Source organism: Perca fluviatilis, chromosome 7, assembly GCF_010015445.1.
Source record: "Perca fluviatilis chromosome 7, GENO_Pfluv_1.0, whole genome shotgun sequence".
Classification (NCBI taxonomy): Eukaryota; Metazoa; Chordata; class Actinopteri; order Perciformes; family Percidae; genus Perca; species Perca fluviatilis.
The window spans coordinates 4,900,945-4,915,292 of record NC_053118.1 but is presented as its reverse complement, the minus strand read 5'-3'; the positions used below and the strand labels follow the sequence as shown (position 1 = coordinate 4,915,292).

Here is a 14,348-nt window from a genome sequence, read left to right as displayed (position 1 = left end):
AAAGCACTTCACACATTACAGTTCAGATGATTATCTATTAATTTCCTTACAATCATCTAACTATCAATTCATACAACTACACAAAATGATAAGTAACTGTTGCATTACTCTTAATGCATAGTTGTATGGAAACAGACAAACAATATTCCATTTTTAGATCATGAAAGTTTCTAGATAACAAGATTTATTGTCACCACTTAACGTGGAGCATGAACCAATTAGACTACATTATTTATGGATGTAAATTTTCATCATCCTTCTTTACTGTAATATACTACTGTTTATCAGACACTGTTGCTATGCTCCCATGTACCACCTTTAAGACTATTGACTGTATTGACAGTATTGCACTGTATGGATGCAGGCCCTTGGAATTGCTGGTCCAATTCCGCCAACTTGTTACTGATGATTGAGATATATAATTTATATATACTTTATATATAAAGTACTGTATGTGTGTGTATATATATATATATATATATATATATATATATATATATATATATATATACATACATACATACATACATACATACTTGTACCACATTGGTCTGTAGTATTCTCTCTACTACTGCAGTACTTTTACTTGTAGTACCATAATGAAACATGTATCACCTATTTTGTACTACAATATTTAATGATTGTACGAACGATGACCCAGTGAAACTATGGGTAGCTTGTGTGTGGGTGATCTAAAGTAATGTTTCAATGGTATTTCACAATATATAATTTTTTTGAACCAGTGATTGTGCAAGTGCAATATTTCTTTAAAGATATGAATGCACAATGCAATGTTTTGAACATTGGACAGCCTGTGTTACAAGCGATGACCGTTTTGAGTTTTGTGTCTAGAGTTTTGAAAAATGACATCCAGGTTCTGAAATTATTAGCAAAGTGATTGTAAAAAACTGTAATGATAATTAAACAGTTACTTATCATTTTGAGTAGTTGTATCAATTGATAGTTAGATGATTGTAATGGAATGAATAGACAATCATCTGAACTGTAATGTGTGAATTGCTTTTTGAAATAGTAGTACTTTGATGTTATGTTGTGTCATATTGAACAGATGATCTTTGTTAAATGAACAAATGATCTTTGGTTTATGTGTATTGTATGCAAGCAATTGAAACAAGTGTTAGAGTTTTGAAAAATTATCATTGGTTTTGAGTTTTGTGTCTAGAGTGACGTCAAGGTTCTGAAATTAGTGCCAAAGTGATTGTAAAAAACTGTATTGGCAGTTAAGTTGGTCAACCATGTCACATGAATATTCTGCAGAGTTGCAAAAAGAAGCCTTTTCATTTAAGTGGTCAAGTGGTTTAGCCCTTGTGTTGTCTTATAAATTGGGTCATTATAAATGTTATTGGCATAACTAAATTGACCATTTCATAAAGCATGAAGTAATTTATCACTCAATTCTGGGTTACCCTTTTATCCAACTTCATTCCACTCATTAGTTTTATAACCTATTTTTTGCATTCATGGTCAACAGACCTCATTTACATGAATTATACCTAATTTCTAAGTAAGATGAGGATATACTATTAGTTGTTTTGGATTATAACAGACTGGTATATTCAATTCACTTTTATTTATAGTATCAAATCATAACAAGAGTTATCTCAGGACACTTTACAGATAGAGTAGGTCTAGACCACACTCTATAATTTACAAAGACCCAACAATTTTGTGTATGTGTGTGTGTGTGTGTGTGTGTGTGTCTGTCTGTGTCTTGTATCTTGTAAATATATCTTCTGTAAAGCTCAATAGTGCCTTATTGCACTACCAGGTCAAAATTCACCCGGGAAGACCATAACTACTATAAATTTGAATAAAACACCCAAAATGTTATGAAAGTTGTGAATATTAATTTACTTGCAAAGAGCATTGGAAGGGAACAATGCATGTTATTTTTGGTTAATTTGGTTGAAAGAAACCCAAATTTCTTATAAGAAACTTTGAAAACACGACAAATTTAACCCGAAGACAACACATGCCTTTTTACTGGCTGGTGTAAGATTAGAGTAACTAGTCAATAACTGCCACACATAGGCTAATAATATATGAATGCATATTTCATGTGATTTAAAAATTATTATTTAATAATTAAATACTTTATATCACCCTAAATAGCTAACTTTAGCCTAATCTGACAAGCTACAGGCAAACAATGTATTCATAAAGTGCCTCATTCTTCTGGCAAAAAATATTATAATCCTATTTCTATTTTAAAACAATATCCATTCTTACTCCCTTTGTGGCTTATATTAATGAATGTTGCTCAATTAAATACTTTATATAACCCTAAATAATTAACTGTAGCTTAATCTGACAAGCTACAGGCAAAAGCTAAAGTACATTGTTCTTCTGGCAGTTATTAAAGCTCTTATACTTTTATTTTGACACGTTAATGTTACTTCCTGTCCAGAGCGGATTTCTTTTAGTCAACTTTGATCTTAAGACGTAAGACCAAAATAACATTATAAACGAGACCTGTGTTCCATCAGATTTTCAATGATTATGCACATTATAAAAATGAGCCCATATTCTCGCTCTTGGGTTGAAACGGAAAGATGAATAACAAAAAAGCAACAGTTGAAAAACGAGCAATTTTCCACTTAATTTTCAAATTGCATGGACATTGAAAAAACGGGAAAACGGAGCTCATATTTCCGTTTTTTGGTTTTTGGATTTAAACGAAAAACGAAATATCGACCCGTTTTTTTGTTTTTTCGTTTTTGGTTTAAAACGAAAAACGGATTATACTTTAGGGCCCTGACCGGGTAGCCTGCTCCTTATCCTTCTCCCGGTTATCCTTTGAATGACACAATCCACTCGCCATAGCTATCTACACCTGGCTTGACATAGCTTCACCGTCTGATCCTGGCTCGGCAAACGTGCAACCGATTAAGCCGCGATGAGCGGATCACACTAAGTCAAGCTGCGCTTTTTCATTTATCCTGGATATCTTCATTCTACTTTTGTGCAACAGGCCCCAGGTGTCTGAATATGAAAAAACAGGCCTTTTTTCATTTTTATTTTCGAGTGATTTTATTTTTGTTATTTGAAAAAGAAATCGAAAATCAAAGCATATTTTAAATTTCACCCATCCCCTTTTGACCATGAAAAGAAAAAAACGCTGTTTATTTCAATTTAAAAGTTTGTATTTTAAAACGAAAATCAAATAACCATTCATTTTTTGTTTTTGAAAATCGAATGACCCATACTCACTGACAGTCAAGGTTCGAAGGCATGGATGTATTAAGAGAGAGTTCCAAGGTCGTCAGTGGCACAGTGAAAACAAGAAGTTGACTTTACGCTAGGCATTCTGGGAAATTAATTTCTTGCAGGTCTTTGCTGCGAGTCGGACCAATGCGAACTACATTTCCCGTAGCTTTCTGCGCGGTTGGGGTTACGTATGCTGGTCTCTTCACGCAGTCTATGATGCGGCAGCGATAAATGTGGTCATTGAACGATGCTAGCCCAGGCACATTTGCATGGCCATCAGGATTAAGCGGTAACGTTACGGTTTTTATCTCTTCCTTAACACTTCAAGTGTAGTCTGCTTTATATCCTCTGCTTTAGTATGTTGTACTTACATAGCTAGTGACAACTTATTTTCTTGCTCGTGTGGGTTAACAGTGCAGCTAGCTAACTAGCTAACGTCAGAAGCCAAAGTTGGCAGCAGTGTAAAGTCTGGCCTTAACAAGTCCGCCTGCCAGTCAGCGTCTGAAGCAGAATCACTGTCTGCTTTAACAAGATAAATGCCTCTTTACTTAGCCTCCCACGGCAGTGTCCCTAACAACCTAGGGAGTTAAAAGCTGCCTCCTTGTTGTCCTCCAGACAAAACTGGCCAATGTCAACTAACGTCAACGTTAGCCTAAAATAGATTACTGTGTAAAGCTAACATGGTTTTAGTTTAATACTTCCGGTCGGAACTTATAAAATAAGCCAGGCCAAATACGCCCTCACTACGTACCGGTAGTAATAGTTAGTACTTTTATTGTGAAGATAAATGTAACGACTTCCTGTGTTATTGTGGAGATTTCGCCCACCACTTGCAGTGGTTTGGCTAACGCTAGCTGATAGTAGTTTTACCAGAAGTTTTGTAACGTAACAATAAACCTTGCCCTGTTGTTTACGTTAGCGCTAAGTTTTGGAGACGAACATACTTGGACCTTTTTGCATGAAACTCACCCACTTGTTTGTTTTTATCCAGGTGCTGCTTGCATTAATGAATGTGCAATCATAACACAAGGTACGTTCAGGACCTTCAATCTGTCTTATAACCTGTGTAATCAGTAGCTAAATGCAAAGGAGATAACCTTATAGTTAACTTAGGTCATTGTTAGTTTGCTCAGGGAAAGTCCCCATCCACTCAAATGTGTTTGTCATATGTCTATGTCTTCTAAAATGTCTGACCTTGACTACATTAATTTGTGTATGTGCATAGTTTGTCACAAGAGTTGTTTTCACATTCCTCTACTGAAGGGTTAAAATAAAACAAATTTAAAATAATTGCCTGTGGAACTTTACGAGTAGGCTGTCTGGGCTGCGTGAGATGGCTGTCCACCCGCAGGGCTGCGTGAGGCTCATACTGGGTCCTCAACTAACTCCAGTAATTTGATTACTAAAAATCATAGACCGGGGCGGATCTAGAAAAATATTAATGGGGTGGCGAGAGAGGGGGGAGGAATTTTTGAGGGGTGGCAACATATGGCAGACGTGTGTGTGTATATAATATAATATAATATAATATAATATAATATAATTTATATATATATATATATATATATATATATATATATATATATATATATATATATATACTGAATTCAATCACAGAGAAATAGTATGTACACACTACAAAAGGGCACAGGCTGCCATTTGCAAACTCCTACAGACAAACTTAATCTCATGCAATCAATGTCTTGGATTTGATGTTTCATGTGAAACAGTTCATATTAGGAATAAGTGACCATACAATGTGATCTCACTTAATAGGAGATAGAAGTATGTAAGTGGCATTATCACAGGAAAGGCATTAAGGTAAGACACAGGTGATGAGTGGCTAGGGCTGCACAATTAATCGAATTTTAATCACGATCACGATTTTGGCTTCCCACGATCAAACTTGCGTGATCGAGCGATATTTAAAATGCGTCATTTCCTTCATAGAACAGTTTTTGCAAAGCCAATCTAGCGCTCCGTAAACCACTGTCTGATCACATGTCTCCATGAGCCAATCAGAGCTGTTCCCTGCCTGCACCGCGCAGCTTAGTTTCTAGATGTAGACAGTCACAGAGGACAGAGTAACGTGAGGAAAATTCCACAACAGGTAGCAGTCATCATAAGCCGGACACGATGTTTACCAGTTTACCAGTAAACGCAACGTTTTGTCCCGTCTGTGTTGTTTTTCAGACAACAGCAGTGACTATAGTGCTAGTTTGTGTCTTTCAGCTCATAGCTTTAGCAGCAGACTGTTGGACGTCCCGCTGTTGGAATCCTACAGTTAAATACAGACACACTACACTGTTTAGCAGTCAGCATTTTAGCCGTGTTTAATCCAGTTACTACTGTGGCTAACGGTAGGCTAATGTTACCTGCTGTGTAACGTGTTATTTGTGTTTACTAGCGTGACATTCAGCGATGTTTATGTTGCCTCTAACGTGGGTTTCGGAGCATCAGAGCGCAACGCAGACATGTAAGTGGCAGTGTAATCAGCCACAGAAATCCGCGTAGCTATTTCGTCCGGTAGATACCAGGCACCACATGCGCCCTTAATGTGAACAGAAAATTGCGTTGCCTGTATCTTTCACGGCAAACATGCATGTGTGGAAAGCGGTCGCACAACAGCTGAAATTACATACTTCTTCACAGTATCCTTCAATAAAGGAGGAATGTAGCACAATATGGATGTAAAAGCAGTTATAATTATATAATTATGTGACAATAAAATTAGTTTTGGCTAAAATCAACAAATAATTGTGATAATTAATCGTGATCTCAATATTGATCAAAATAATCGTGATTATCATTTTGGCCATAATCGTGCAGCCCTATGAGTGGCAGATGTGTGAGAGGGGAAGCAAACAGTTTTTGACTGACTGCAGTCGGACATTGGAGATTCGCGCTCGTAAATTGTCAAACTGGCCATAACTTTTAATTCTTTGCTGCCAACATTCGTTGCAGCAGGGGTGGCAAGGCTTTCTTTTAGTGTTGCATTTTCCACCCTATGGCACCCAGTTAGATCCGCCCCTGATCATAGATGTAAATTCTTTGCATCAAAGCTTTGTTCAATCAAAGACATTTATTTTTACAGCACATTTCAGCAACAAGGCAATTCAAAACACTTTTTTTTAAATAAAACATTAGGGAGCAGTTAAAAAGATAAAAAAGTAAAACAGGCTAAAATAGAATAAGATCCAAATAAAAGTTACAGTGCAGTGTAATACATTTAATAATTATTTGATTAAGTATGTTGAAGGGATGGGTTTGGGAGGGGAGAGGGAGGTGTTTTATTTTGTGTGGAGTGTAAAGATTTAAAAAAAATGTATGATTATTTTCATGTATCGGTACCAGAATTTTTTTATTTTTTTAGTCTTGTGTGTAAAATGTATTAACTGTGTGTTTGTACATGTCAGTATTAGCAAACATAATTGCTATCTAAATAAAACTGCCAGATAAAATATCAGGCCAAACTGCAAAGTAGAGAAGAAAGGACCCTTGTGCGCTTGTTTTGTCTGTGCCTTACTTTAGGCCACATGGTAACTGCCTAGATTTGATGTTTATACTGTGTTTTTTTTTTTTGTGTCCTTCCACAGCCTGTGGTTAAACGTCACAGCAGCACAGAGGAGGTGTGGAGGAGTAGAGGATGATAATGCAGCGCTTCCTAACTCATGGTGCACGGCGTATGGCAGCTGCACGCCCATTACTGGTGGGTGTCACCATCCCTGAACCACCAGTAGCATTTTGTTGCTGTGTCCTCCGTCTGTCACTACCACCATCGACAGGCCGACACTGGCTGTCAACCTCAGCCTCAAGCAAGGCAGCACATCAGCCAAAACACGAGCCACCACAGGAGGAACCACAGTCAAGCTCAAAACCTCAAGCACAGGAGATCCAGAAAGGGGAAGCTGGGCCTGATGCTGTCGAGGTGGATCCCCTGCAGGACAAGTCCACCGGTCTGGTCCAGAGGTTTAAGAGGACCTTCAAACAGTATGGGAAGGTGATGATCCCTGTACATCTCATGACGTCCTCAGTCTGGTTTGGAACCTTCTATTACGCTGCTATGAAGTGAGTCTGTGTTCTGAGTTTATGGCTTTTCATTATAGAACAGATTTGACATTTATTCCTAAATAGGGCTAAGTGCTAAGGACGGAGTGGGCTAAACTTTCAGTTGTAAGTCAAAGCCACATACGAGATGTCACAAGAGAGAGAAACTTTCTTGATCATGAAGCCAAATGTACAATTCTCTGGTTTATTTGTTAAATATATAAACTACACTGCAGACTAGATTCTCTACTCACAAAGTAGCATGCATTTTTATGGACTATATTAATCTGGTCATATGTCACCTTTCTCACCTGGGTCCAGGCACTGTCTCACCGGCTCTTATTCATAGAACTAAAGTTTAAGTTACATCCAGTAACTACTGTTCTTCAGTCTTTTTCGCCATAACGGCCTCCACAAAAGAACGTTACTAGCGAAAATATTGGTACAAAGACAGTATTCCTACTGCTTAACAAAATATACAGCTGTGCAAATTAGGGCTGGGTATCGTTCAGAATCTTTCGATCCGGTGCCAAATTCAATACCTCAGTTTCGATACCGATTCCTAACGATACTTTTTTTGATACCATATGTTTTAAAATCCATTTCAACATCAACAAAAATACATTAAACACAAAGCTTTTATTTTCCACCTTAATTGTGAATCAATACAGTTATCAAAATTAAAAAATTCTGGTAAAACTGCTCACTCAGAGTAACATTAATAAAAGTGCCTTGCCTTGCAAGCTCAGCCTGTCAGTCAGTCATCAGGGCAGAGAAACCACTGTTGTGGCTGCTTGTAAGAGTAAGTGTAACGTCAAAAGCATCGCGACCGCTTTCGGCTCGCCATTAATATATTAACGCTGTCTGCGTGAAGTTTTAAAAAACTGTAACCACACTTGAAACCAACCGTGACTCTCTGTGACTTCAACAAAACTGCAGACAGTTTACTCCGTCCGCACCTCTCCGCTCTCTCAGACGCTTTTGGAACTGAAATTTGGCACCGAAAGAGAGAATTTTTCGATACTCAAAGGATTGGAGTATTTTTTTTCGATACCATAAAAGTATCGACATTCGGTACCCCGTCCTAGTGCAAATAACAATTAAAAATGTAGGTAAATGTTAGCAGTGGGGGCCAGCACTGTCTCCCTCCATGTTGCAGGAGAGCTTGTGAGCGAGTGGGTGAGAAGAGATACAAACACAGGCACGACTTTATGGAAGAAATGGTTATGTAACGCAACATCGAACGATATCAATATCAACAGTATTGTCTCATCCCATATCTCGTTTTAAATTATCGATATACCTTTTTAAAAAGTTAATATACCGCCCAGCCCTATTTCTGAAATTGATTTATGTATTTTAGAAGAGTGACAAACTGTATTTAATCTGATGTACAGTCTTAACTCTAGTATACTAACTGCCACCAATAATTTAATAATTTCTTTATCCTAAAAGTTGGCAAATCATGTTTTTAATGTTATGATGATGCAACACTATCAGGATTACAGCACAATTTGTGGCAACTAATTACAATTGTTCAAATTAAAACCCTCTGTTTTCCTCCCCTCAGAGGTGTGAATGTAGTGCCCTTCCTGGAGATGATTGGTCTACCTGAGTCACTAGTTGGCCTTTTGAGAGACTCTTCGAGTGGTTACGCTCTGACTGCGTATGCCATGTACAAGGTAATGTAATCCAGGATCCTCTGGGTTTTTAGTGAAGTGAACATTAGCTTGAGTGCCTACCAACCCACAGACATAAGACAACCCACTACGTTTTTTTTTTTTCAACAAGCCATTTAATTTGGCTCCCCTTCCTATGTCACATGCAGGCTTATTAGAATATACCGCACTATCCGAATATCTCCACCCATGGCTTGAGAACTACCTTTTGCAGAGGTGTGCCATATTTTTCTCGCAAGCCAAAGGCTTTAAGCTGTAGTAGGCAGTTGTTAAAAAATGCCAGAATTTTAAGTAGAGTGGGACCATTTTCAGCAGCTCTCCCTCCACCCTCTCTGTCCAGACCCTCCCACTGGCATATTCTACGCTAGGCTAAAGGCTAACCCCAGCAGACCAGCTCTCACGACTGTTATCGCAGTAAATTTCAGCTCCCTAAAAAATAAACTGGATTACATTTTTACACAAGTTTGTTCCTCTATGTACTGTATATATGGATGGCAATAAATTGTCTCTTATCTAATGGTTTGACCTTGAATTAGCAGCAGCCTTAAGCCTTTGGCCTCACACATCTGCATTTGCAGAACAGCTCTCGCTCTCTAAAATAACCTGGGATTAGCCAAAGTCTTTGGTCAGGGGCTGGATTTTGTAAAGCCTGAAAATGGAGCCAAGAGGAGGCAGAAGTCTAGTTTTCTCTCTGACCACTTGAATTACATAATGCTGAAAAATTATTATGGAATTTTTTCCCAGCAGTGCCAAAAACAATCTGCCTATCACAGCTTTAAAAAGGCATGCACTAAAACGGAGTTTTAGATAGAGGGTGAACCTGACAATGAGCAAATATCTCCCTAAAACTCTCATCAGCACTTTTTTTTTTATTAACACTTACTTGTGTTGTATTAAAACATTTACACTTTCACAAAATTTCTTGACCTCTTAATCAATTTAGATAAGCATGTCTCATTTCGTTAGGGCCCATTCAGACCAAAAAAAGCCATCTGGCGGCGGTGGGAGTGTAACTAAGACGGCCCATTGGTGTGACGTCATGTTGTGTTTTTATACCCACCGATGTAGCACAAGTAGACTTTATATTTCACAATTACTGTTATCTGTCAGATCGTTTATAGATCTCAACATTTCCGACCGCACTTGAAGACAGCTTCAGGAGAAAGAGAAGAGCACGACTCGATTGCTTTGTAGTTTGGTGAACCTTTAGCTGTTTCACAAACCTGGCTGTTTAGTGCTTGTGTTTTGTGTTAAAAAAAGAAGCGTTAAATGCACCATGACCGCTTTCGGCTCGCCATTGTATTACATTGCAGCAAATGCTGTATGTGTGGAGTTTTGAAAACTGTAATCACACTTGCAACTGCTAAACCCGTATTTCCGTGACTCACTGTGACTTAAACTGCCGAGGCAACGTAATTTGGCTCTGTCCGCACCTCTGCGTGTGTCGGAGCTCCGCTCTCTGTCAACATGCAGAGAAGACAGGAAACCTTAAGCTTACCGGGGATTTCCACTAGATGCGTAACGGCTGCAGACCGTCTCCGCTGCGTGCCGGCTGCGTGTTCCGCCGTCCGTAAATACCCACCGGATCCGGATTTGTTGCGGAACTGCTGCGGCCATGACTGACAGCTGTAGTCACGAGGACCCACAAGTTCTCGCAAATTCAGGTAGAATAGAACCACAAAACCAACAACAGTTTGTTTCCATCCAGAGGAGTAGAGGGGAAACGACTCGGTGCTGTGTCCTGCACTATCTGCCGTGTGCTGAATTGCTGCGGAGCTCGCCGTCGTCCGTCAAAAATAGAAGCTCTGTGTATCTGCTCCGGAGGGCTGCGGACTGACGGAACTGGGACGGAGTAGGGACGCAGACGTTCCGCAGTCTGTGGAAATTGCCGGTTACGCGCTCTCAGGTAGCGAAAATAAGCACGTTTGATTTAACGTAAATCGGCCCTCGGTAGTACAGGATTGGCCACTGCAGTGTGACATGGGGTTGCGTTTCTCCAAAAGTGAAGTCCGTATTAAAGTTTTCGCAGCAAGCCGCTGCATTTTGTTTTGCTTCTCCCCCATTCAGCAAACCCCACCACAACTCTACCTCCATTCAAAATGAATGGAAAGACCGGTGTTATTGCTGCAACATCTGACGGCCAATGCAGGCTGTGTGAATGCAGACTTAGTCAGTGTGTATATAAAAGGCTGATGCAGTATATCCAACAAGTGATTTATGAGTGATGGATTCCTGCATTTTGCTCTGCTGACCAGCCAGTGTGTTTGTTTCCCTACAGATTGCAACCCCTGCAAGATATACGGCAACTCTGGGCGGCACATCACTATCTGTTCAGTATCTCCGCAAGCATGGCTACTTATCAACACCACCACCGGTTAAAGAATACATCCAGGACAAAATGGAGGAGACCAAGGAGAAACTGACAGAAAAGATGGAGGAGACAAAGGAGAGATTTTCAGAGAAAATGGAGGAAACAAAAGAACGTTTCTCTGAGAAAATGGAAGAGACTAAGGACAAGCTTTCTGAAAAATTGCAGGAAACCAAAGATAGAGTTTCAGAGGGAAAAGCGTTTTTTAGAAAGAAAAGTGATTAGGGAAAACCATTTACAGATGACTCCTCTGAATAAATTATCCTATTTTGATCCAAACAAATAATCAGTAAGCTTGGGGGAAATAACAGACTGCACTTGTGAGACTGTGCACAAAGACGAGACAGAGTTTGTACTATCCTTGTCCTAAAGTTTCACCTCACACATCTCAGTTATCAGTTGTCTATTTACGTGTCAAATTCTGTCCTTGTCCAGACTCTGCCACGATGCACTGTAAATGTAGACCAGTGGTTCCCAACCTTTTTGGTCTGAGGTACCCCTACAGCCCTGTTGGAGGGCTGTGTAATTTTATCATACAAGTAAACTCTATTATTATAATATTAAGGTTGGTTTGGTCAGCAATCATGCTACAAATAGCCTACTAAGCTACTACTTTTACTACTACTTCGGTTAGCTGAAAGTAATACATTAGTATTACTTTCAGCTAACTATTTTAACCTATTCTCCATTAATTTTAGCTACCTGTTCAAACTTCTGTGCTAGCTTGCAAACAAGTTTTCACACACTCTTACATAATTGCAACACAGTGTTCAGGTGTTAACTTAATGCTAATATGTTGATGTTTTCTTTGAATCAAATCATTTCAAATTAGTTGAGCTACTCTCCAATCTTTCCATGTACTCCCTGGAAACTGCAGAAGTACTCCTGGTTGGGAATCATGCAGCTTAACCGGATCTTGGTAATTCTTCATTCTTATCTCAGACTGGATTTCCACAGCCTCAAGTGATCTGGACTGTAAAAATTAGAGAAGCTGTGTTCTTATTTCTCTTTACATAAATTTATGTAAAGAGAAATAAGAACACAGCTTCTCTAATTTTCATAAGGGGGAAAAAAGAGGTCTGGGCTACAAAGGGTTAAAAAAAAATCTATATATATATATACATACATACATACATACATACATACATACATACATACATACATACATACATAACAGAGTAACCACGCTCATGGGATCCTGTGTGTACTAGTCCATCAAAGCCTTTCTGGAAGGCTGGGTATCACCTTGTTTTTTCTAATGTAATGCAAAAGAAAGGTTTTTAATTTTATCCTATAGCTCAAGCTAATATTACATTATGTACTGACTGAAAGTTGTGCATCAACGTGTAAACATGCAGCGGGAACAGCAACAGTAGATAAAAATGTCTTGGGTACTTCTGTACTAAATACACAAATGTAATTCAAATGGATGTCTGGTTAAAATCACAACTGAATAAAGTGAAATGCTAATCAAAGTTTGTACACTGCGTTTTTGGTTATAATTAGGGGTCCAAGTGACCCCTAATCGTAAAGATTATTAGGGCCCGAGCACTGACAGCGTTGCTAGGCAAAGGCCCTATTGAAATTTCAAATGGTTCTTTGTCTTCTTTCTATTATTATTCTATGCGTTTGAGCTCCTTTTTGAGGTGCTTGTGCTACTCGAAAACTTAAAAAAATTGGTATGCCTGTCAGACTTGGTGAAAAATTGCTATGGGTCTCGGGCTTGGGCATGGCGAATTGGCTCGATAGTGCCCCTTTTCAGTTTTCAAAGTTAAAGACCCCTCCTTTAACTATTTTATTTTTTAAAATACTTTTATTGCAATTCGTTCATTTAATTTACAATCCATTACCGTACAGTGCAGTACAATTTTAATATCCCTGCAATTTGTTTATATATATATATATATATAATCTGTGCATTTCACCCAGTGCTAATAATAATAATAAAATAACAAAAGCAACCCAAATAACTAAAGAAAAGTTAACTTAAAAAAAATAAATAAAAAGGAAGAAAAGAAATATATACATATACACATACATCTGCATCCCTATACACTTCTAGTACATCTATACATATATACGTACATACATATACATACACTCCCAAACTTTTACCTAAGAAAAGTAGGAGTTGATTTGTCTGTAATAACTTAACACACACAATACTTAACTTAAAACACAATAACTTAGTTCATTCATTCATTTATCGATCAGTCTACCAAAAACACTAAGGAAAAGGAGGGAAGTGCATGAATAAATAACTAAATCTTTTTACATAATATTTTGTGTGTTAGATTAATCGTTACTTTCAGATTTATTGCCGTTATAACCAGTTGCCAGAATGATTTTAACATAGGGCAGAAAAAAAAAGAAGTGAGTAATTCGCCTTCTCTTGATTGCAATTTCTCCAGCAGTATGATTTCCTAGTGCTAATAATTTTACTAAGAACACCTGGAGTAATGAAAAATCTGGCATATACTTTCCATGCGAATTGCTTCCAATATTTTTAGTTTGTTATTTTATGTATCCCACTGCACACCTGACTCCAGTCCTCTTCACTCAGCCTCTCCTCTGATTCGTCCATCCACTTTTATTGACAGCCATTATTATCCATCGTCAGGGGCGAAGGCCCTAATGGTCTTCTGTTTTTTCTTTCTTTCTTTCTTTCTTTCTTTTTATTATGGCCCAAGGCCCAACATAATCGGGGGCGAAGCCCAATTGCTCTTCAAATGTTTTTTCTTCCGGTCGTCTTCTTTCTCACCATTTTTCTATGTTTTAAGTACTTGGGATACTCAAAAACGCACGGAAATTGGTACGCATATTAGACTTGGTGAAAATTGCGATCTGACATGGGTGTCAGACTTGGGCTTGGCAAATTGGCTCGATAACCCCCCCCTATCAGTTTTTGTTAAGTTAAAGCCCCTTCCTTTAACTTTAACATAGATACATGACATTTGGTAGGCATATGTATCATTTTTAGACTTACAAAAAAGCCTCTTGGAGCCCCCCCATAAACTCAACAGGAG

General features: G+C 38.4%; 1 protein-coding gene across 1 annotated transcript; it reads left to right on the top strand.

Annotated features, from left to right (window-relative positions):
* The first annotated feature begins 3,364 nt into the window (after positions 1–3,364).
* On the top strand, positions 3,365–12,797 carry fam210aa (family with sequence similarity 210 member Aa). The gene is made up of 5 exons (XM_039806810.1): positions 3,365–3,517; positions 4,220–4,258; positions 6,825–7,296; positions 8,846–8,957; positions 11,233–12,797. Exons 3-5 carry the CDS (start codon positions 6,875–6,877, stop codon positions 11,545–11,547), a joined length of 849 nt encoding a protein of 282 aa, XP_039662744.1. The 5' UTR covers positions 3,365–3,517; positions 4,220–4,258; positions 6,825–6,874; the 3' UTR covers positions 11,548–12,797.
* The last annotated feature ends 1,551 nt before the right edge of the window (positions 12,798–14,348 follow it).